The sequence below is a fragment of the Bos taurus genome, chromosome 15, assembly GCF_002263795.3.
Source record: "Bos taurus isolate L1 Dominette 01449 registration number 42190680 breed Hereford chromosome 15, ARS-UCD2.0, whole genome shotgun sequence".
Classification (NCBI taxonomy): domain Eukaryota; kingdom Metazoa; phylum Chordata; class Mammalia; order Artiodactyla; family Bovidae; genus Bos; species Bos taurus.
In genome coordinates this window covers 61,738,157-61,763,342 of record NC_037342.1, presented here as the reverse complement: position 1 = coordinate 61,763,342, position 25,186 = coordinate 61,738,157, and the positions used below count along the sequence as shown (strand labels likewise).

General features: G+C 39.5%; 1 protein-coding gene across 4 annotated transcripts in view; it reads left to right on the top strand.

Annotated features, from left to right (window-relative positions):
* The window catches only part of DCDC1 (doublecortin domain containing 1), a 470,261-nt gene that overhangs the window by 381,528 nt on the left and 63,547 nt on the right, over positions 1-25,186 (top strand). For all 4 annotated transcript variants that reach the window (XM_059875151.1, XM_015474817.3, XM_015474816.3 and 1 more), the window contains 3 exons: positions 8,430-8,553; positions 14,963-15,144; positions 21,866-21,964. In XM_059875151.1, the coding sequence (XP_059731134.1) occupies positions 8,430-8,553; positions 14,963-15,144; positions 21,866-21,964 (405 nt within the window). The remainder of the gene's footprint in view (positions 1-8,429; positions 8,554-14,962; positions 15,145-21,865; positions 21,965-25,186) is intronic.

The window sequence follows — 25,186 nt, the reverse complement described above, 5'->3', positions numbered from 1 at the left end:
AATTCCATCACCTCCACTAGCTTTGTTCATAGTGATGCTTTCTAAGGCCCCCTGACTTCACATTCCAGGATATCTGGCTCTAGGTCAGTGATTACACTATCGTGATTATCTTGGTCGTGAAGATCTTTTTTGTACAGTTCTTATGTGTATTCTTGCCACCTCTTCTTGCTATCTTCTGCTTCTGTTAGGTCCATACAATTTCTGTCCTTTATCAAGCCCATCTTTGCATGAAATGTTCCTTTGGTATCTCTAATTTTCTTGAAGCAATCTCTAGTCTTTCCCATTCTGTTGTTTTCCTCTATTTCTTTGCATTGGTCTCTAGGGTAGGCTTTCTTATCTCTTCTTGCTATTCTTTGGAACTCTGCATTCATATGCTTATATCTTTCCTTTTCTCCTTTGCTTTTCACTTCTCTTCTTTTCACAGCTATTTGTAAGGCCTCTCCAGACAGCCATTTTGCTTTTTTGCATTTCTTTTCCATGGGGATGGTCATGATCTCTGTCCTGTACAATGTCACGAACCTCATTCCATAGTTCATCAGGTACTCTATCTATCAGATCTAGGCCCTTAAATCACTTCCACTGTATAATCATAAGGGACTTGATTTAGGTCATACCTGAATGGTCTAGTGGTTTTCCCTACTTTCTTCAATTTAATTCTGAATTTGGTAATAAGGAGTTCATGATCTGAGCCACAGTCAGCTCCCGGTCTGGTTTTTGTTGACTGTATAGAGTTTATCCATCTTTGGCTGCAAAAAACATAATCAATCTGATTTTGGTGTTGACCATCTGGTGATGTCCATGTGTAGAGTCTTCTCTTGTGTTGTTGGAAGAGGGTGTTTGCTATGACCAGTGCATTTAAATATAGTCCAGATTAGCTCTGGAGAAGGCAATGGCACCCCACTCCAGTACTCTTGCCTGGCAAATCCTATGGACGGAGGAGCCTAGTAGGCTGCAGTCCATGTGGTTGTGAAGAGTCAGACACAACTGAGCTACTTCTCTTTCACTTTTCACTTTCATGCATTGGAGAAGGAAATGGCAACGCACTCCAGTGTTCTTGCCTGGAGAATCCCAAGGATGGGGGAGCTGGTGGGCTGCCATCTATGGGGTTGCACAGAGTGGGGGACACGACTGAAGTGACTTAGCAGCAGCAGCAGCAAATTAGCTCACCCATTCATTCCTGTATTCAGTAGGTGGACAGAGCATGCCCTAAGGGCCAGGAAGACTCAATGACTGTTTAGTTTTCTGAAATACCTTGTATAAACCCCCATGATTGCCCTTATCACCAATGTCACTGTTATTTGTTTCACTGGTCTATTTTCTCACCAAACTAGGCTTCCTCATGGACAGAAACTGTCTCAGCTCCTTGGGTCCCTGGCACCTAGCTGCACAAATGCTGAAAACGTCAGATGGTGCTTCCCAAGACCAAGTTTAGACAAAGGGTCCTTATTGCTTGATTACATTTGGGGACTTCCTATGAGTATTTATTATTTTCCCAGTGCTTTTACCACTCATCACTTCTTTTTCTCAGATAACTGCTTTTTTCCTTTGCTTTTGGAGCCTCTGCTGTGTTCTTTCCCTCTCAGTTGCTTGCTCTTTTTTTCTTATCTGTATCCTAGGATATTTTTGTTTGATGCAGAACTAAAATATGGCTAACAATGGTCAATCTAAAGACCTTAAAATCTGTTTGGGAAAATATTCCTGAAGAGGAAATGGTTACAAAAAGCTACCACTCACTTTCTCATGATTGTCGCTATCTTGGGACCCTTTCTGAATAGTGATACAGTGATAACTAGAGTCCTCACATGATTCCCTGGGCACCCCCACAGCACCACCTTAGATCAGGCAAGTGGGGTCTATCTTCTTAATGTCACTATTCCTGAAGAGCTATCTGTCACTGTCTCTAAGAGCATTTCTTTTAGAAGTCACAAAAAGTGACCATTGGGCAAACCAATCTGTTTTGATCCACAGTTGATGCAGAAGCTTTGTTACATATGAATTGGTGAAATGGCAATGAGAATTAGGAAAGAGATGAGCTATCAGTAGTGATGGTAACCCATGAAAAGTTCTTCAGAGGTAAATAGCAGAGAAAGCAGTAAGAAGTTCAGAGGAAGCACAGGAAAACATAAAAGGCTGGAGCCATGGAAATGACCAAGACTATATTAGAAAACATGTAGGCTAAGCTGCTCTGACAGGCACTCCAAAACTTTTAGGCTCATGCAGAAGTTCATTTTTCTCTGCATTAAATTGACTGTGCCAGCTCTTGCTATCTCCCAGTCAGTGGAATGGAGAGAAGGGGCCAGGAGAGCACTGGTCTGGTTGTTTTAAAGGTGAAGTCTGAGTGCTATGCATCATGTCCACACACAGCCCACTTGGCTGCTACACCTAAGTTCAAGAAAACTTCATCTTTATCTGGGTAGCCATGTGTCCATCTGGAAATCCATTATTACTAAAGGAAGGGAGAATTGATTTGGAGGATAACTATTCCTTCTTGATATGAACAAATAAGGCAATCAAGAGCCTTAAATGGTGAAGCACTTTGCTTTAAGCAAAAGAGTTGGCTCAACCTGACTGAGACTGGGAAATGAAAAGCTGTAACGTGAAGCACTCTCCTCTAACTGGAACTCTGTGTCTTTAAAAATCATATTTATTGGAGCTATTATATAACACCAAATGATTATATTCTTTTTCCATCTTTTGAAATGGCATCTTTCTTCCTCCCTCTCATTATCCCAAACTCTTTATTCTCCACGTATACAAAATTCATGCATGCTTGGCAAGGATTCTTCCCCTACCCTGACAGTTTCTTTCTGTAATGGGAAGCTCATATTATTTTCTTTCCATTAGGTCTACCTGTTATAACTCTTATTGAAAGTGCTATTTTTTCCCATTACATATTGTATTGTTTTCAAAAACTTTCCCAGGTATGTAATTTTTGCTTCTTCCTAAAATGCTGTAATCTTCCTGGGGGCAGAAGCCCTTTCTGGTGTGTTCCCTGTCGTGCCTAGCATAGTGCAGGGGAGGGAGAGCAGGTGCTCCATAAACAGTTATTACTTTGTTTTATTTGCATGAAAGTTGATACAGTAACTTTAGGTAGTGGATACCCCAAAGATCTCAGGTATCAAAGCGAGTCTGTGAGGCCCAAATAGGTGATAAAAAGACTGAAGAACTCAAAGATCACAGTAGACTCCACAATAGGCAAGTATTCTGAAGGAACAATGGGTTTTTTGTTTGTTTACAAATCGTGTACTTGATGGAGATTTTACTGTACCTGCAAAGAGAGCTTTACTTTTACACAACTCCGAAACTCTCTGACTATGGGAGATAATGATAGGTTTTTAGTACTGAATATAGATTCCTTCTATGTATCCAAAATCTAAATAACCAGGAAGCTCAGCCAACTAGAAAAGCAAAACAGAATAGAGCAGGTCAAAGACTTTATGTTGGGGAAAAAAAACTTGCAAGGAGATGTCGGGTGTGACTTTATATCCATCTGTATATCCCTTTATTTTTCTAAACTAAATATATACATATTCCTGGCAATTACCATTAATGTACTTTAGGTTTCCACTGTGATTTAACAATTGATGTTTTTAAGAACAACTTTGAAATGTGCTAAAAAGCCTAATTAATAATTTTTAATTGAGATGAATATAATATATAATTATGGAAATTGTTATGAAATATATATTCTTTTCAAGGTAATTGTTGGAACAGTTTCTTACGCTTAAAAATTCCCAGTTACACAAGATGGAAGCAGATCATTGAGTTCCCCGACTTAGCCTTTATTTGCCATTAAAATTCAGTCTCTGTTTTAAATACTTTGCTAGTTATCAAAATAATGTAGAGATGGAGCAAATGGGGATATATATATAACAGAAGAACAAATTCCATGTGTATTCATTAGTTTCTACAAAATATTCCAGAAACAAAATGAGTAGAATAATGTCTAATATGCAGAAATTACTTGGTCTTTGGACATTTTGGCTTGTAAATTAATGTACTACCAGTCTTCAGTGCCTTGTTTGTATTGGTGTAAAGTTATTTAAAATTTAAATCTTAAAAAAATTTGCTTAAACTATTTAGCTTTAATATTCAATGTAAATTTCAAGATAAATATCTATAATATTGATACAGTAGTTCTGGTAAAAACCTAAAGACTAATAACTGATGGATTCAGATTTCAGTTATGCATCTAATCTCTGAACCCTTATACAATGTTTAAGAAGAGCTTGTGTGTGTGGTTTCTGATTTTGAATGATTTCTTCTCTGTCCAGAGGACTAGAATCTTAGAAAGCTTCAAACAGTTCAAATCTATGGCAATGTATTGGGCTATTATTAAACCCAATCAAAATATGATCGATTCTGGACTTAGTTTTTGAGAGAAGTACCTGTCAACTAAAATTCTGAGGAATGATCCTGGGTTTTTCTTAAATCTTTTCGTTTATATGAATCCAGGAAAATACTATAACTTTGGTCAAACTTCTGTTCATGGAGGTCGATAGTTGTGAAATATCATAAATAGAATTTTACTTTTAATGAAAAGGCAGTATACTAATATAGTATTTGAAATAAACAAACTTGCTTTTGAACCTTATTTGGTTACCTTGTAGTATGTGTACCTGTGTGTGTGTGTGTGCGGTCAAGTAAGTCCTTTCAAAATGTGAGATGCTTTGTTTTATATAATGTTTCAATAATAAAAGACAATTGTTTAGGAATACCCTCTTTTATACTGAAGAGAAGAATGGAAAATATTAAATAAAGTAAGTTCTCAGAAAGGCAAGCAAAAGGCTGCCTGCAGACATTGCACGAATCACTGTCTCCACCTAGTGCTGACTTTCAGGAATTAAGATTCCAGAGTCCTTAACAATGCTGTGAAGTTCTGATTTATGTTATGCTCATGTACAGTCATTATAGTGCGGCCAGCTAGTGCCATTACAGTTAAGGATCTGTCAGCTCTTCATTTATAAGACATAATATTAGAGTTCTATTGCTTTTACATAAAAGCTCATACTGTGCTGGAACTCTGCAGTAGAATGGCCTTTGCTCCATGTTAATGTTTATTAACAATGCAAACTGAACTTGACCAGCTCTTTTTAAAGGCACCCTGATAGGCTGAAGTTATAGAGGCACTGAAATCCAAAGGATGAATCTTTTCATCAACAACCTGTCCTTTATGTGTTAGTCGCTCAGTCATGTCCGACTCTTTGCGACCCCAAGGACTGTAGCCCACCAGGCTTCTCTGTCCATGGGATTCTCCAGGCAAGATTACTGGAGTGGATTACTGTTCTCTTCTCCAGAGGATCTTCCTGACCCAGGAATTGAACCCCAGTTTCCTGCATTGCAATCAGATTCTTTACCACTTGAGCTACAAGGAATAGCAATTGCCTTACATGCATCAGACCAATGGCATCTAAAAACTCAATTGATGCAACAGACCTTGGATTTTTATAGGCTGTATTTCCCATCCTCTGACACTCAAGAAAGTGTGAAAATTGAAAGTATTGGTCACTCAGTTGTGTTTGACTCTCTGTGACCCCATGGACTATGGCCCACCAGACTCCTCTGTCCATGGAATTCTCCAGACAAGAATACTGGAGTGCGTAGTGGGTAGCCATTCCCTTCTCCAGGGGACCCTCCCAATCCAGGGATCAAACCAAGGTCTCCTGCATTGCAGGTGGATTCTTTACCATCTGAGCCACCAGGGAAGCTCTTGGCACTCAAGAGAAGACTCACACTTTTGGCTACTAATGGGAGAAAAGAAAGAGAATATGGTTTCATCGGAGTCAAATGAAGTCAGGTCAAGTCAGAGAAAGTGTTCTGAAAAAGAGGGAAGGATCATGTTGAACACTGCTGTTAGTTCACTTATGTCTCAAGAAATGATCTTGGGCTTTGGTGATGTTAAAATACTGATGGGGCATTTTCACTGAAGTTCAAGAAATAAGAATCTAATTGGAATTGGCTTAAGAGAAAAAGGGAGAAGAAGAGATGAGGGACTTCCCTGGTGGCCCCATGATTAAAACTCCACACTTCCAATGCAGTGGGTGTGGGTTCAATCCCTGGTCAGGGATCTAAGATCCCACGTGCTGTGTGGCACAGACAGGAAATAAAAATAAGAATAATAAATTAACAACAACAAAAAAAAGAGATGAGCATTTTAGGGAATATGCTGTATAAGAGCACAAAGAAATAAGGCAACAACTGGAAGTGTTTTCTTTTTTAAAAAAAAAAGTGGTTTTTTTTAAGTGTTTTTCTTTTTTAAAGATATCAAGCTGTCAGACATTATGCAGATGGAATGACCAGAAAGGAAGGAAAATTAATAGTTCAGGACAAAGTCCTAGATGAGAGAAGATAAGGATGTAGACACAAACAGAAGTGTTGGTCTTAGATTGGACCACACAGCTCTACTGTAATTGGAGATCAGGTTCTTAGGTGGGGAAGAGGAAGTCTTTCGTGCCACCACCACCCCTCAGTATCCAGGCCCCCAAAACTCCCAGCAAGCTTCAACAGGAAAGCCAGTTCCTTGAACACAGGTTTGGACACTGCAGATGCTTCTGAGGAGGCTGGGTGAGCTCAGAAAATGTTTAGGCACAGATGACCTTCACGTGTGCTAGAAAATGATGTTAATGGGCTGCTCCTTATTGTCCTTCATTAATCAGTGACATCATATTAGTAAATGTCCATCATTCCATTTCTAGGCAATTACTTAACTATAGTGATTATTCTCTTGCCATAGTGTTAAATTTTACTAGCTAATATTGAATTAGGAATCTCACATCTTTGATTTTAAGTAAGATTGTTGATTTATTTCTTACATTACCAGTGACTGACTTTATTATGAAGCCAATCTCCCATTCATGGAATGAGATAGCTAGTTTTCTACATCTTTATGGTTTAGAATGTTTCATATAGTATGAAAATGATATATTCCATGCCCTGTGAAGTTACATGAGTAAGAGCATATTTTCTATTTCAGATCTTTGAGGGTTTTCAAAAATTATTTCATAAGTTTTACGTTTATTAACATATACACACATAATATACTCCTAATTGTCTCACTGCTGAATATTTAGCTTGATTTTTCAATCTGCTATGTATTTTTTAATCTAAATTTACTTGCATGAGATTTTCTATTTTAATTTTAATTTTTTAAAAAATTTCTTTAAAATTCTACTCGCTTCAGTTGCTCAGTCGCATCTGACTCTTTGTGACCCCATGGACTGCAACATGTCAGGCTTACTCTTTGATTTTCTAATATTTGTTTATATTTGAATCTTTGCTATTTTCTTTCATCTCTTTTCTATTGGATACATTTAAAATGAATTATTGAGTGAATGCTTTTTTAATTTCTATTCTCTATTTAGCCCTTAATACATAAGCATTTAACATTATAAATTTATCTTTGAATATAATTCTAAATGTATTCTTTAAGTCTTTGTGATTATTATGTCATTGCTTCTAAATAGGTATTGATTGTGTTATATTTTTCCTCTGCCTGTCTGGGATAATATTAATAGTATTTTGGGACAGAGAATGTGTTTTTAAAATTATCTTGTGGTTGAAATTGTAAAATTTAAACTTTTATTTATATCCAATTTTATTCTGTCATTTGCCACAAAGTATAGCTTGTTCAGTTTTCATTTCAAAACATTATTGAAGTTTGCTTTGTTAGTGTGTGGAAATATTACAAATGTTGCAAGAATTATTGAGAAAGACACATTTCCTGTTAACAGACTAGAATGTCTATAAGCAAGTGGTCGTGGTTAGGTTCACTAGTTTTAGCAGTCAGATGTTTTATCCTTATTTGTTATTTAAAACAGTTTACCTAGTAGTTCATAATCTGTTGGTGATGTAATGACATCTCCCACACTGATTACATCTATATCGGTTTCTCTTTGAATGTCTAAAAAGTTTTGTTTGAATTTTTTCTGTTATTTACGTCATTGTTGTCGGAAATTGACTATTATTCTACTTTGCCTTTTGCCTCAGATGTCACTGTTGATTATAACATTGCCAGTTTTTCCTGATTTTTAAAAATGTATCTTTCATTAAAAATTACTTTGATTTACGTGTCTTGCTGGGGCTTCCCAAGCAGTGCTAGTGGTAAAGAATCTGCCTGCCAGTGCAGGAGACATGGGAGATGTGGGTTCAATCCCTGGGTTGGAAGGGTCCCCTGGAGGAGGAAATGGTAACTTGTCCCAGTATTCTTACCTGGAAAATTCCATGGACAGAGGAGTCTGGTGAGCCGGCTTCAGTCCACGGGGCTGCAAAGAGTTGGACGTGACTGAGTGACTGAGCATATGTCTCTTGTACACAGCAAATTACCAGACTTTTTAAAATTCACACTGAGTTTTTGCCACCTAATAAGAAGTACTCAATGATTATTTTATGGTGATATTTAATCTTGCTAAATTCTTTGTCTTTTGTTTTAGATGGGCCATAAAGCATGAAGGGACCAGTAAGCCAGGCCAATGGAAACATTCCAGAGTTGAAAATCCTCTCTGGAATAAGCTTACCTACATGTGGCCAGTCCTTCCCAGTGGTCAACTTAATGAGGTACTGTTTAGCATAAAGACATTGTTGTTGAGACTTATTTTAAGGTCCAGTATGTGATCAATGTGTGTGAAAACATCCATGCAGTTTTTGATTTATAGTTGCTAGATGCAAGTGATCAACTGATTCTGTCATTCCATAAATTAATTAGAAAGAAGTATTTAAGTCATCAATTATGGGATGGATATGGAATTTATTTCTTCCTGTAGTCTGTCAAGTTTTGTTTTATATATTTTGAAATTTGGTTCTAGACACACAAATGTTCAGAAATATTTTATCACCCTGGTAAATTAAAACTTCTGACATGTAGATCCTCTTTAGCTATAGTAAATGTCTCAATTATCCAACACTAGTAGAAATATCTGTTGTTGTTGTTGTTGCTATTTACCTTATATTTCTTTTTATCCTTTTATTTTTCATATTTGTACATTCTTATATTTTAGGATGACTTTCCAGTAATCAGCATACAGTTAAGTTTAAAATACAATTTTGACAATCTTTATCTCTAAACTAAGGGTTTTAGTATTTTCTATTTATTGTAATGACATATATTTAGATTATTTCATACCTTTCCTCTGTTTCATTTTTCTCCAATGTTACATCTCAGTCCTTCCAACTGAGATTACTTTCCTTTTGCTAATATATGCCCTTCTTTTAGTCATTGGTATCAAACAGTTTTTACTTATCTTAGTTTACTTAAAATTTTATGTTTATATTTTCTTTTATGAAGAAAATTTATTTTTCTTTCAAATTATTAATTTTCTCTTCATCTTTATCTAATGTGCTGAAAGTTCAAGTGTGGGTCAGCCCATGTTGTGAATTCTCAAGGAAGATTTTTTTCTTCCACCCAGAGAAAATGTTTGAGATGGTGTGTTTTACTTGCAACCAACCACCTGAGAGTCATTCTCTCTGGTTTGCCTTTTCAATGAAGTTTATCCTTTTGTGATTCTTGTTTTATGAGAGGAGTGCTCCTGTTACACTTCTCAGGGCTGGGCCCTGAAATTTGTTTCCTGTACCCTTTCTCTCAAGCCCATGGAAGCAGAAGTTTGCTGGGTTTGAAAAACTCCCTCACAGTAAAATTCAGTTTTAGTACTCTATCTCTCTGGGTCTATAGTATGCCTTGCTTTATTGCTAGGTCAGTGATATGCTCTAAAAGATTTTTAAAAAATGTATTCTTACCTTTTTAGTTGTCTTGTCACATTTTCTGGTCTCAATCTAGTTTTTTCTTTGCCTTTAAATCACAATTCCCTAAGCTTCCTCAGTGACTGAAACAATGAGTCTCAGAGCTTTAAGGGAAGGACAGATGTAGGCTGAAACCAAGAAGTCATTGCTTAGGGGCCCAGATATGCCCTTATATTTAGATTGTGGTGAAGCAACATCTGGGCTTCCCTGATGGCTCAGTGGTAAAGAATACGCCTGCCAGTGCAGGAGATTCAAGGGACACAGGTTCGATCCCTGGGTCAGGAAGATCCCCTGGAAGAGGAAATGTCAACTCATCCAGTATTCTTGCTGGGGAAATCACATGCATAGAGGAGCCCGGTGGGCTACTATCCATGGGTCGCAAAGAGTCGGACACGACTGAGCACACGGCACACAGAAGCAGCAGTCTAGAAAGCTGAGGGGTTTTTGTTGTCGTTTTTGTTTTGTTTTGGAGATAAAGGAGGAGTTCTTAAAAATACCAGGGGCTGTGGTTCGGGTAGCCTGAGCCAGGGGCTAGACGAATCATGTGTCTAAGATTCAGGGTACAGCATCGTGAGAGCCATGATGGAGCCAAGGGTGGAGGGATAGCACAGAGACAGACAAGCCCAGAATAGGCCAAGGAAAAAAATGTGAGTTATGCTGATTGTAGGCTTTTCTTCAGAGGTCCAGAAAGGGCAGAGGCTAAAACCAAGAGAAGCAGAAAGGATAACTTACTTCTCAACTGGAGGTGGACAAGTGTCAGCGGGTTGCCCCAGTAGCCAATGAGAAGAGACACATATCTTTAAAAATCAGGGACAAGTATCACAGAGAGACCATGAAGGGCTTCCCCAGTAGCTCAGATGGTAAGGCATCTGCTTGCAATGTAGGAGATCTGGGTTCGATCCCTGGGTTGGGAAGATCCCCTGAAGTAGGAAATGGCAGCCCACTCCAATATCCTTGCCTGGAAAATTCCATGGACAGAGGTCCCTGGCAGGCTACAGTCTATGGGGATCACAAAAAGTCGGACAGGACTGACTAAATTCTCCTCTATAGACCATGAACCCCTTTTCCCAATGGTACATGGTTTTTTGAACTTTCTTCCACACCCAGAGATCACACTGAGGAAGGGGAAAAGAAGGGCATATCCTTGAAAAGAAATAATAGTTTTGATAAGTTTGAACATTTAATTTGATTAAATATGTATCAAAAAGGACAGTGCTAAAAATCAGGCAAAAAAAAAAAAAAAAAGGCTTTTCCAACTTGGCAGAAACAGGGGACACTTCTAATTGGAATATCAAGATTCCCTCCCACCTAAGGGTGACAGGGATGCCTCATAAGGAAGTGTACTTTCTTAGAAAGAGAGAAAAAGGTAATTATGGTAGACTTCACAGATACTGTGCTTACATTTTTTTTTTCAACATAGTATCAGATCAGATCAGATCAGTCGCTCAGTCATGTCCAACTCTTTGCAACCCCATGAATCCCAGCATGCCAGGCCTCCCTGTCCATCACCAACTCCCGGAGTTCACTCGGACTCACGTCCATCGAGTCAGTGATGCCATCCAGCCATCTCATCCTCTGTCGTCCCCTTCTCCTCTTGCCCCCAACCCCTCCCAGCATCAGAGTCTTTTCCAATGAGTCAACTCTTCGCATGAGGTGGCCAAAGTACTGGAGTTTCAGCTTCAGCATCATTCCTTCCAAAGAAATCCCAGGGCTGATCTCCTTCAGAATGGACTGGTTGGATCTCCTTGCAGGCCAAGGGACTCTCAAGAGTCTTCTCCAACACCACAGTTCAAAAGCATCAATTCTTTGGCACTCAGCCTTCTTCACAGTCCAACTCTCACATCCATACATGACCACAGGAAAAACCACAGCCTTGACTAGATGAACCTTTGTTGGCAAAAATGTCTCTGCTTTTGAATATGCTATCTAGGTTGGTCATAACTTTCCTTCCAAGGAGTAAGTGTCTTTTAATTTCATGGCTGCAGTCACCATCTGCAGTGATTTTGGAGCCCTCAAAAATAAAGTCTGACACTGTTTCCACTGTTTCCTCATCTATTTCCCATGAAGTGATGGGACTGGATGCCATGATCTTTGTTTTCTGAATGTTGAGCTTTAAGCCAACTTTTTCACTCTCCACTTTCACTTTCATCAAGAGGCTTTTGAGTTCCTCTTCACTTTCTGCCATAAGAGTGGTGTCATCTACATATCTAAGGTTATTGATATTTCTCCTGGCAGTCTTGATTCCAGCTTGTGTTTCTTCCAGTCCAGCGTTTCTCGTGATGTACTCTGCATATAAGTTAAATAAGCAGGGTGACAATATACAGCCTTGACGTACTCCTTTTCCTATTTGGAATCAGTCTGATGTTCCATGTCCAGTTCTAACTGTTGCTTCCTGACCTGCATACAAATTTATCAAGAGGCAGATCAGGTGGTCTGGTATTCCCATCTCTTTCAGAATTTTCCACAGTTTATTGTGATCCACACAGTCAGAGGCTTTGGCATAGTCAATAAAACAGAAGTAGATGTTTTTTCTGGAACTCTCTTGCTTTTTACATGATCCAGCAGATGTTGGCAATTTGATCTCTGGTTCCTCTGCCTTTTCTAAAACCAGCTTGAACATCAGGAAGTTCACGGTTCACATATTGCTGAAGCCTGGCTTGGAGAATTTTGAGCATTACTTTACTAGCGTGTGGAAAAGGCAATGGCATCCCACTCCAGTACTCTTGCCTGGAAAATCCCATGGACGGAGGAGCCTGATGGGCTGTAGTCAGTGGGTCGCTAAGAGTTGGACATGACTGAGCGACTTCACTTTGACTTTTCACTGTCATGCATTGGAGGAGGAAATGGCAACCCACTCCAGTGTTCTTGCCTGGGGAATCCCATGGACAGGGTAGCCTGGTGGGCTGCCGTCTGTGGGGTCGCACGGAGTCGGACACGACTGAAGCGACTTGGCGGCAGCAGCAGAGATGAGTGCAATTGTGCGGTAGTTTGAGCATTCTTTGGCATTGCCTTTCTTTGGGATTGGAATGAAAACTGACCTTTTCCAGTCCTGTGGCCACTGCTGAGTTTTCCAAATTTGCTGGCATGTTGAGTGCAGCACTTTCACAGTATCATCTTTCAGGATTTGGAATAGCTCAACTGGAATTCTATCACCTCCGCTAGCTTTGTTCGTAGTGATGCTTTCTAAGGCCCATTTGACTTCACATTCCAGGATGTCTGGCTCTAGGTCAGTGATCACACCATTGTGATTATCTGGGTCATGAAGATCTTTTTGTACAGTTCTTCTGTGTATTCTTATCATCTCTTCTTATACAGGTAGAGTAATTCAGTTAATTAATTAATTGACTTAAATGGTGAATGGTAGTTATATTTGGAAACCTAAGTTAACCATGTTCCTCTTAACACATACCTTTTAAAACAATAACATTTTTACTGTGTGTGTTAAGTTGCTTCAGTCTTGTCTGACTCTGTGACCCTATAAATGGACTGTAGCCTCCCAGGCTCTTCTGTCCATGGCATTCTCCAGGCAAGAATAGTGAAGTGGGTTGCCATTCCAGGGGATCTTCCTGATGCAGGGATCGAACCTGAGTCTCTTACATCTCCTACATTGGCAGGAGGGTTCCTTACCTCTTCACCATAGTGCCATCAATAGTCTAGAATTTGACAACTAAATGATCTTGGGAATGAAAATGGATTGCCTCACAGTTCTCCAGGCATTTAAACAGGAACAGTAGATTTTGGGTGGACAAAGTCACTATAGTCCAACAAAACCCTGACTTGGCTTGTAAACCGAACAGAAAGGACTAAGGCAACTAAATTACATAAAATGATGTAAATTGACCATGTATTTCAAAATAACTCAGCCTAAGGGTCCTCTTATTTCTTGAAATGTTTGCGGAAGAGAAAAAAAATATTTACCAAGCAGGGAACAGACATAGTTCTCAGTCAAATAAAATTCACTCTACTTGACTTCAAGCTTATTTAACTTATATGCAGAGTACATCATGAGAAATTGAAGCACAAGCTGGAATCAAGATTGCCAGGAGAAATATCAATAACCTCAGATATGCAGATAACACCACCCTTATGGCAGAAAGTGAAGAGGAACTCAAAAGCCTCTTGATGAGAGTGAAAGAGGAGAGTGAAAAAGTTGGCTTAAAGCTCAACATTCAGAAAACGAAAATCATGGCATCTGATCCCATCACTTCATGGGAAATAGATGGGAAAACAGTGGAAACAGTGTCAGACTTTATTTTTCTGGGCTCCAAAATCACTGCAGATGGTGACTGCAGCCATGAAATTAAAAGACGCTTACTCCTTGGAAGGAAAGTTATGACCAACCTAGATAGCATATTCAAAAGCAGAGATATTACTTTGCCAACAAAGGTCCATCTAGTCAAGGCTATGGTTTTTCCTGTGGTCATGTATGGATGTGAGAGTTGGACTGTGAAGAAAGCTGAGCACCGAAGAATTGAAGAATTTTGAACTGTGGTGTTGGAGAAGACTCTTGAGAGTCCCTTGGCCTGCAAGGAGATCCAACCAGTCCATTCTGAAGGAGATCAGCCCTGGGATTTCTTTGGAAGGAATGATGCTAAAGCTGAAACTCCAGTACTTTGGCCACCTCATGCAAAGAGTTGACTCATTGGAAAAGACTCTGATGCTGGGAGGGATTGGGGGCAGGAGGAGAAGGGGACGACAGAGGATGAGATGGCTGGAGAATCCCATAGACAGAGGAATCTGGCTGGCTACAGTCCAAGAGTCAGACAGGACTGAACAACTAACACTCTCACTTCCAAATATATTCTTCTTTGCCAAATAGATTTAGTTTAAGATATTATTTGGGTTGTGAAACCACTTTTCATACATTCTTCCTTTTTTCATGTTGACTAGAGATATTTTATACAGAAGCAAAAAAAAAAAAAAAAACAATTCCAAGTTAATTCAGTTCTGTATTTCCAGAATGATGTTTCTCTGAAAGGGAAAAAGTCTTTCATGTAGTAACACAACACAAGTTGTTCATGCATTTAAAAAATTAACATCTTTCCTCTTTGTTAAAATGAAACATTAATTAGAATCATCTGGAACATCTCAGGTGCCCAATACATGATGATGAATGTTTGATGAATGAATAAAAGATTAAAGGTATAAGCAAGTGTGCTTATTTTTAAAATATACAGAAATGATTCTTCCTATTCACTTATTATCAATTTTCTTGTCATTCTTTCTGAAGGAGTTTGATTGGCCAATAGAAGGACTGCTTCTTCCAAACAGTCCTCCCATGAAGAAACCCATCCATAAGGCACCGGAGCAGTATGTCCCTGTGAGACTCAGAGTTTTGCGGAATGGAGACAAGAACAAAGCCAGAGCCCATATTGTAATCAGTCCAGACATCTCACCTGGGCAGAAAATGCAGTAAGAACAACTTGTTCATATTTCTCATCAAGCATACTTTCTCATTTCTACAGATTTTAGTCTTCTTGAATGAAGGAGTTGTTTTTTTTTTCCCTCCCGGGAAAATTCTGTGTTTGTTCTATTAAAAGGCTTCTATATTGACATCTGAAAGTGTCAACTACCGATTGGCACTTGGCGTCTACCTCTGCTGCTGCTGCTGCTACTAAGTCGCTTCAGTCATGTCCAGCTCTGTGCGACCCCATAGATGGCAGCCCACCAGGCTCCCCCGTCCCTGGGATTCTCCAGGCAAGAACACTGGAGTGGGTTGCCATTTCCTTCTCCAATGCATGAAAGTGAAAAGTGAAAGTGAAGTCGCTCAGTCATGTCCGACTCTTAGCGACCCCATGGACTGCAGCCCACCAGGCTCCTCTGTCCATGGGAGTTTCCAGGCAAGAGTACCGGAGTGGGGTGCCATCGCCTTTTCCATCGTCTACCTCTTTAATCCTCGTCTCCATCTACAAGGATTAAATCATGAGTGGCTGCAGTTGCTGACTTTCAACACTCTGTGAAAGGAGTTCTGGGTGGAGAGCAGAAACGAGACACCCTGTGCTCTGGGTAAAACTGGCAGAACAGGTCTTCGGATAGCCATCTTCAGGAGATGATTTTATGAGCATAATTCTTTTTCATCTCGTATCTAGAAAAACACTAAAATCGTTCATAATGACATCTGCTCCTCATGACTAGCAATAACCTTCTGCAAAAAAATATGTGCCTGATTACAGTATTCTTCCTTCACCAGAATCCCACATAGACTGACCTGTCCCCCTACGTCTTTGGAGCAGTTTCTCAGATATCTGAGATGCGGTCTCCTGGGCTATCATCCTCATTTTGCCCCCAAATAAAACTTAGCTCACAACTCTCAGGTTGTGCTTTTTTTTCAAGTCGGCAGAGTAAAAATAGACACTAAGATTCCTTTCATTTCTTTACTTTATTTACTGAATTTTGTTTTGGCTGTGTTGGGTCTTTGTTGCTGCCGGTGGACTTTCCCCAGCTGTGGAGAGCAGAGGCTGCTCCTCGTTGTGGTGCGCAGGCGCTCACGGCGGTGGCTCCTCTGTTGGCAGAGCACAGGCTCTAGGCATGCGGCCTTCCGCAGCTGCAGCTTTCAGGCTCTAGAGTGTGGGCTCAGTGGCTGTGGCACACAGGCTTAGTTGCTCTATGGCGAGGTTCACTTAGTTCCTATATCAGGAACTGAATTTGAGCACTATTGATTCAGGCTGGCCATGGGAGAATGTAACGAGTTGCAAATAAATAGCTCTGATGGAAAAAGTTTTCTGATCAATATCTATTTTGAGTTAGCATTGTTATTTGCATTCATCAATGTATTTTGAAATAACTGAGCTCATTAATTGCTTCTTAAATGTAATTTTATAATTTCTTATTTAAGTTTGTATTTAGTTATTGTTTACATTATTTATTTAAGTTATTATTACAGACAATTCTTTAGATTTACACCTTTGGAATATTTAATGAACAAGCATAGCTTTACATAATCTATATTCTTGCCTTGGAATAGCACTTTAAAAGTGTGCCACTCTAGAAAAGCATCAATTTCCACTTTAACTTATGTTACAAGGTTGGAATAAAATCTTCCGAAACAGCCAGTGTTTCTCCAACATTGGAGAAAACTCACCTTCTATATTTTCATAATGTTTTATGACAAAAGGAATCACAGATCAGTGCAAACTCTCATGTAAAGAATGAGTTAAACACATTGTTTCTAACATTATTAGCAGTGATATTACCTCTTGACCTTTCTTTTGATATGTTTAGAATATTTGAGGCTGCTGATAATAGTTTAATATTACTTTCTTCACATTGATTAAAGATACTTCATACATCACTGAACAATGAGTAACATTCAGATTGGCTGTCCGCTGAACTGCCTGTATAGATGATAAAGTAAAAAATTAATCTTGACTAAAGTAAAGTCAACCCTGAAATTGAAATCTTTGACGCATTCATTTCATAATTAGTTCATTCTACTAAAATGTAAAATGTGAGGGTAATGCTCTTGAAGTATATATGACTTTTTTTTTAACATGAAAAACTAACAAATAATTTCTGTCCTTTCCTATCTTTGTGTCTCAAAATTATATACAGATTTGATCTGACCAATTTATATTTTTAAATACATGGTTCAATCTGGTGATACAGACATAATTTTAGAGATTTATTACTTTGGACAGCTATTCTAGTAAAGAGTATGTGAAACTCTCTGCTATGTTCATGGAAGAATGTGTCCTGGCTAATAAAATAGTCACTTTGTTCTCTACATGAATTACTGGAGTGGGTTGCCATTTCTTTCTCCACTACATGAATTAATTATTCCTAAATGATTAAAATACGCTGGCATACACTTGACATTAAAACTCTACTGAATATCATTTCATTTTTCTTCACTGATTCAGAAAATTCTCTTCAGGATCATCAATAGCATTCCTTTAACTTCTCTCCAAGCTATATGTAGGTACTCGTAACAGAAGATTTAATAAGGAGTGTTTTGGCTAAAATTACAGGGTGACTGTGTTGCCCAGCTCCAGAGGGCACTGTTCACATAATCTCTGTGAATAGTGTCCCAGAGTTATGCAAGGTGGAAGCCCTGCTGTGCTACTTTTAATATACCCATGCAATATGTCTCTTCTAAAAGAAATAAATGCTAATGATACGAAAGCATACATTACTTGCATTAACCTGAAAGTTATTTATAAGAGAGTTGGACTGTTTACTGTCTTCACCAGCAAAATCAGGTTAGAATGATGAAACATAGATCCATTTTAATTGAATTCTGCTCTGAAGTGAAATGAAAGTCACTTGGTCGCGTCTGACTCTTTGCCACCACATGGACCGTACAGTGGATGGAATTCTTTGGGCCAGAAGGCTGAAGTGGGTAGCCGTTCCTTTTTCCAGGGTATCTTCCCAACCCAGGTATCAAACCCAGGTCTCCCGCATTGCAGGCAGATTCTTTACCAGCTGAACCACCAGAGAAGCCCAAATTCTGCTCTCAGTTCAGTTCAGTCCAGTCGCTCAGTAGTGTCTGACTCTTTGCGACCCCATGAATTGCAGCACGCCAGGCCTCCCTGTCCATCACCAACTCCCGGAATTCACTCAAACTCACGTCATTTGAGTTGGTGATGCCATCCAGCTATCTCATCCTCTGTCGTCCCCTTCTCCTCCTGCCCCCAATCCCTCCCAGCATCAGAGTCTTTTCCAATGAGTCAACTCTTCACATGAGGTGGCCAAAGTACTGGAGTTTCAGCCTTAGCATCATTCCTTCCAAAGAACACCTAGGACTGATCTCCTTCAGAATGGACTGGTTGGATCTCCTTGCAGTCCAAGGGACTCTCAAGAGTCTTCTCCAATACCACAGTTCAAAAGCATCAATTCTTTGGTGCTCAGCTTTCTTCACAGTCCAACTCTCACATCCATACATGACCACTGGAAAGACCATAGCCTTGACTAGACGGACCTTTGTTGGCAAAGTAATGTCTCTGCTTTTGAATACGCTATCTAGGTTGGTCATAACTTTCCTTCCAAGGAGTAAGCGTCTTTTAATTTCATGGCTGCAGTCACCATCTGCAGTGATTTTGGAGCCCCTAAAAATAAAGTCTGACACTGTTTCCACTGTTTCCCCATCTATTTCCCATGAAGTGATGGGACTGGATGCCATGATCTTCGTTTTCTGAATGTTGAGCTTTAAGCCAACTTTTTGACTCTCCACTTTCACTTTCATCAAGAGGCTTTTGAGTTCCTCTTCACTTGGTGCCATAAGGGTGGTGTCATCTGCATATCTGAAGTTATTAATATTTCTCCTGGCAATCTTGATTCCAGCTTGTGCTTCCTCCAGCCCAGTGTTTCTCATGATGTACTCTGCATAGAAGTTAAATAGGCACGGTGACAATATACAGCCTTGACATACTCTTTTTCCTATTTGGAACCAGTCTGTTGTTCCATGTCCAGTTCTAACTGTTGCTTCCTGACCTGCATACAGGTTTCTCAAGAGGCAGATCAGGTGGTCTGGTATTCCCATGTCTTTCAGAATTTTCCACAGTTTATTGTGGTACACACAGTCAAAGGCTTTGGCATAGTCAATAAAGCAGAAGTAGATGTTTTTCTGGAACTCTCTTGCTTTTTTGATGATCCAGCAGATGTTGGCAATTTGATCTCTGGTTCCTCTGCCTTTTCTCAAACCAGCTTGAACATCAGGAAGTTCACAGTTCACATATTGCTGAAGCCTGGCTTGGAGAATTTTGAGCATTACTTTACTAGCGTGTGAGACGAGTGCAATTGTGTGGTAGTTTGAGCATTTTTTGGCATTGCCTTTCTTTGGAATTGGAATGAAAACTGACCTTTTCCAGTCCTGTGGCCACTGCTGAGTTTTCCAAATTTGCTGGCATATTGAGTGCAGCACTTTCACAGCATCATCTTCCAGGATTTGAAATAGCTCAACTGGAATTCCATCACCTCCACTAGCTTTGTTCGTAGTGATGCTTTCTAAGGCCCACTTGACTTCACATTCCAGGATGTCTGTCTCTAGGTGAGTGATCACACCATCGTGATTATCTTTGTCATGAAGATCTTTTTTGTACAGTTCTTCTGTGTATTCTTGCCACCTCTTCTTAATATCTTCTGCTTCTAAGTTACCTGTGGCTTCTCTGAACTCTGTTGCTCTGACTACTGTGGGCTTTTCACCAGGATTGCTTCTGCCATTATCTGTGCTGTGATTATCTGCTTCTGTCTCCATCCATGAGAGAGAGAACAGGGGGTGTGTTATTCATCCATATATGTGCTGTCTGCTCTGGTCATGGAACTGTGTGTCTCAATTAATCGATTATTAAGCTATTTTATTCACCATATGATTCAGCGCTCACAAATTTAGTGCTTGTTGAATGAGTAAATGAATTAATGATTGTCTATACTTGATTGGGCTTTCTTGGTGGCTCAGACAGTAAAGAATCTCCTGAAATGCAGGAGACTTGGGTTCGATCCCTGGGTCAGGAAGATACCCTGGAGAAGGGAATGGCAACCCACTCCAGTATTCTTGCATGGAGAATTCAACTGACAGAAAAGCCTGGTTGGCTACAGTCCATGTGGTAGCAAAGAGCTGGACATTTCTGAGTGACTAACATAACATTTTATATTTGATTACATTTCAAATCAATGACTGAATGAATAGCTATATTTAAACACTGTATCTTTAATATAATATAAAGATTCTAAAATTACAGAACGCTGTCTTACCTAAAAATTTGAACAATGTGTATTCCAATTCTTTTTATATGATCATTATTAATTTTTAATTAAAAACATTTTAGGTTTGGATTGATACTGAAACAGTATCTGAGTAACATATGAATATGAACAGTGTATGACTAAAACATCAAAGGCAAAATTAATGTAATCTCTTCATTTTCTTCAAAGTTGATAAATTCACATCTTGAGTGTTCAACATTATTGGAAAAGGATTCAGATATTGAAAATTTATTTTCTTATATAAACTATTCATAGTATAAATGTGAAGTTTAATATTTAATTGTGATAGTATTTGAAACCCTATTTTTAAAGAAAGGCATATTATTTAGGGTCAGTTCAGTTCAGTTGCTCAGTTGTGATTGACTCTGCAGCCCCATGGCTTGCAGCACAGGAGGCCTCCCTGTCCATCATCAACTCCTGGAGCCCGCTCAAACTCATGTCCATCAAGTCAGTGATGCCATCTAACCATCTCATCCTCTGTCATTTCCTTCTCCTCCTGCCTTCAATCTTCCCCAGCATCAGAGTCTTTTCTAAAGAATCAGTTCTTCACATCAGGTGGCCAAAGTACTGGAGCTTCAGCTTCAGCATCAGTCCTTCCAATGAATATTCAGGATTGATTTCCTTTAGGATTGACTGGTTTTGTCTCCTTGCTGTCCAAGGGACTCTCAAGAGTTTTCTCTAATGCCACAGTTCAAAAGCATCAATTCTTCAGAGCTCAGCTTTCTGTATGGTCCAGCTGTCACATCCATACCTGACTACTGGAAAGACTATAACTTTGACTAGACAGACCTTTGTCAGAAAAGTAATGTCTCTGCTTTTTAAATGCTATCTAGGTTGGTCATAGCTTTTCTTCCAAGAAGAAAGTGTCTTTTAGCTTCATAGCTGCCGTCACCACCCACAGTGATTTTGGAGCCCAAGAAAATAAAGTCTGTCACTGTTTCCATTGTTTCCCCTTCTATTTGCTATGAAGTGATGGGACTGGATGCCATGATCTTAGGTTTTTTAATGTTGAGTTTTTAGCCAGCTTGTTCACTCTCCTCTCTCACTTCATCAAGAGGCTCCTTAGTTCCCCTTCACTTTCTGCCATAAGGGTGGTGTCATCTGCATATCTGAGGTTATTGATATTTCTCCCGGCAATCTTGATTCCAGCTTATGCTTCCTCCAGCCCAGCATTTCTCATGATGTACTCTGCATATAAGTTAAATAAGCAGGGTGACAGTATACAGCCTCAAAGTACTCCTTTCCCAATTTGGAACCGGTTTGTTTTTCCACGTTCCATGTCTGGTTCTAACTGTTGCTTCTTAACTGTTGGTTTTTAGGGTAAATCATGATAAATTAAAACTTTATGATTTATTCACATACTATAACAAGCTGAATGATAAATGGCAATGTATACTGACATATCAGTCTAATCTTGGATCGTTTTTTCCAGATATGTTGACCCTGAAAGGAAAGGGAGTGTGAAAAATTTTGTCACTAAATATTCTGAAGCAGAAACAAACCAGACTGGATTTCACCAGCTTTTGGAGAGGTAAATAATAGCCTAAACACAAAGGTATACTCCATTCAAGTGCCTGGATGATTATAACACAAAATACATATGTACCTACATAAGAAAACAATTGTTAATATAATGATTCTGGAGTTTTTTTTCTGTGAAGTTTATAAGCTATGTGCGTACATGATAATATTTTTCCCCCAGATTTCTAGGTCTTGTGATTTTCTCCTAGTTTCTGAACTACCAACTCTATAAATGTAAATTTTTCCCATTAAAAATATATTTCACAATTTTATAGCACTTTTGTTTGAATTTATTTGAACTGAGGACAAAGTAGTTGTCTCTTTAAATCACTTTTTAAGTGTCAGTAATCATGTTTTTGAAGTACATTGTAATTTTTCTTTTGATCAGTATTTTCTTACCCAAATAAGAATTATTCCCATAGACTTTGATAACTGTTCAAAGGCAGAATACTTGATATAAACTTTTTGCAAAATATATCTTCTTCAATATGAGAGGACAGTTGTACAGAATTTAAGGAAATTTATGCCATCCTTCAGTAATTTAATAATTCACTCTAGACAGTTTTGAGAATCTTTGTTGCTGGTGACTCTTCCATCTGCAAAGCCTAAGGAAGATCTAACACAATAAGCATAATAATCCCCATTTAAAAATAATAGGTATAGACCATTTTGTTGATATCTCAATTCGCAGGCAACATGGAGTATTGGAAAAACCAGTCCTGAGAGAGTAAAGTCGGAGATAAAACTCTGCTTTTCTAGATTCTCTGTAAATCAAAGCCACGTGGTTATCAGTCCTAACTTCTGGTGTCAGAGTCAGAGGATTTCATTTCTAGGACCTTTGCTTTCATGCATCAGAGAAATCCCAAACCACTCACTGAGCGTCTCAGTCTCAGTTTCTTCCCTGTTATTCTATGATGATGCCCTCTCAGGAGGCTATACGCTGTGGTAAAAAGACCCAGAGAGTTTTAGGTTTGAATTTCAGCTTTTGAACTCACTAATTTTGTGACCTTGGGCACGGAACTTAATTAAGCTTCAGGCTCAGTTTCATCATCCATAAAATGGGCTTCTCAGAAAGGGTGTGAGAATTAAGCAAGAGAGTAGCTAAGAAGTGCTTGAAGTGCATGGTTCATTTTAACAATATGTTGCTGATGCTTTTATATGTCAGATGCTTTACAGGTATTCACACATTTAATCTGTACCATATCCCTTTAGGCTCAGACAAGTTAAGTAACTTCTCCAAGGTTACAGAGCCTATTCATGAGAAGGCTAGAGTTTGAACCCAGTCAATCTGACTCCAAAGTCCACATTCCTTATTAGGCACTTAAGAGTCAGTTCCTTTCTTTTCTCTCCATTGATGCTGGCTGGCATGTGAACTAGCTAGAGGAATTCAATACAGAGGAAGCAGCTAATCTCTAACGCAGCTGCTGCTGCTGCTGCTAAGTCGCTTCAGTCGTGTCCGACTCTGTGCGACCCCGTAGATGGCAGCCCACCGGCTCCCCCATCCTTGGGATTCTCCAGGCAAGAACACTGGAGTGGGTTGCCATTTCCTTCTCCAATGCATGAAAGTGAAAGGTGAAAGTGAAGTCGCTCAGTTGTGTCTGACTATTTGCAACCCCATGGACTACAGCCTACCAGGCTCCTCCGTCCATGGGATTTTCCAGGCAAGAGTACTGGAGTGGGATGTCATCACCTTCTCCAAACACAGCTACTCAGACCAATTAATATCAGCACTATTAAAATAGGGTTTCCAAGGATGGAAGGAAGAAAAATCTGCCAACTTCCTATTCACTCTCTTCTCCCAGTTGTCCTAAAACTGGATACTACAGTAGTCCAAAATTCTCCCAGGAAAATGTGAGTGGGAGCCGGTTATGATGATGGTAACTCTCCTTAGGTCATGCTTGGATCTAGGGTAAGTAGCAGAATCTTTGGGCAGCATCTGGAGAAAATTAAGCGAATCTTTCAATTGGGGCTCAATCTTCTTCCAGTCCCCCCTCCCCAACCCATCTCTCAACCCCAACAACTCCTATGGATGAGAAACCTAGCCCAGTCCTCACCAATCCATCAGCCTCCTGGGTTGTGACAGGAGAAGCAGAGACTGAATTCCCACTGGCTTATTTCCTTCTAAGACCTCTCAGAAAAATGGAAGCCTAATTACTGGCTTAAATTTCTTTATGCCATCTAAGGAAATAAAATTGAGAAATATTTTTCATACAACTGGGTTTTCTTGATGAGCACAAAGTCACTTCTAACTCATGTACTATAGACAGTACATTTTAATAGAAAACAGCATTCTTTCAGGCATGCCCCATCATTCTGTTTAGCTCTTCTTCCTCTTCTGCACAATTCCACCCCCTTACCTCTACCGTAAATGACTACATGAACTCTACCTCTCCACCTTGAGCACACCTTCCACTTTTCTGACAGTTCGCTTTCTAAAAAACAGATCTGACTGCACCATTCCTCTGCCGTAATACCCCCAATGACTTCCTGATACTTACAGGATAGAGGCCACGTTCATTAGTCTGGCATCCTAAGTGGTCCCTTAATTGTTTCCTATCTTCTTTACCAGCTTTATCTGGCTCCACCTCCTGTCCACAAACCCAGCTCCAGCCATGTAAAACTTCTCTGAGTCCTAACCCTATACTTGGTGAACACCTGTTTATTCATCAAAGTGAAAGTGAAATCCCTCACTCGTGTCCAGCTGTTTGCGACCCCATGGAATGTAGCCTACCAGGCTTCTCCATCCATGAAATTTTCCAGGAAAGAATACGGGAGTGGATTGCCATTTCCTTCTCCAGGAGATCTTCTCGACCCAAGGATTGAACCTGGGTCTCCCTCATTGTAGGCAGACGCTTTACCGTCTGAGTCACCAGGGAAGTCCTTATTCATCAAAGTCCACCCCTAAATGTCACTTCCCTAGCTGAGGCTTCCCTGGAGGAGTTTATTGTTTTCCTCTGTGTTCTCACAGCACCCTGGCCAGGTGCCTCTGACAACTCCACTTGTTCATACATATATGAATATGTAGTTCATATTACACTTCAGTTACTGACCAGTCTCTCCCCCTGACTAGGGAGGAAGCCTCCCAGGAAACAGGGCAACTGTATCATTCATCTCGATATCAACAAGGCTGCCTCAGTGTTTGTTTGAGGAGAAAAAAAAAATCACTATTGAATGTTTAACCTGGCAAAAAATTCCTATTTGAAAAGGACTTAAAGGGCTATTAGCAATCACT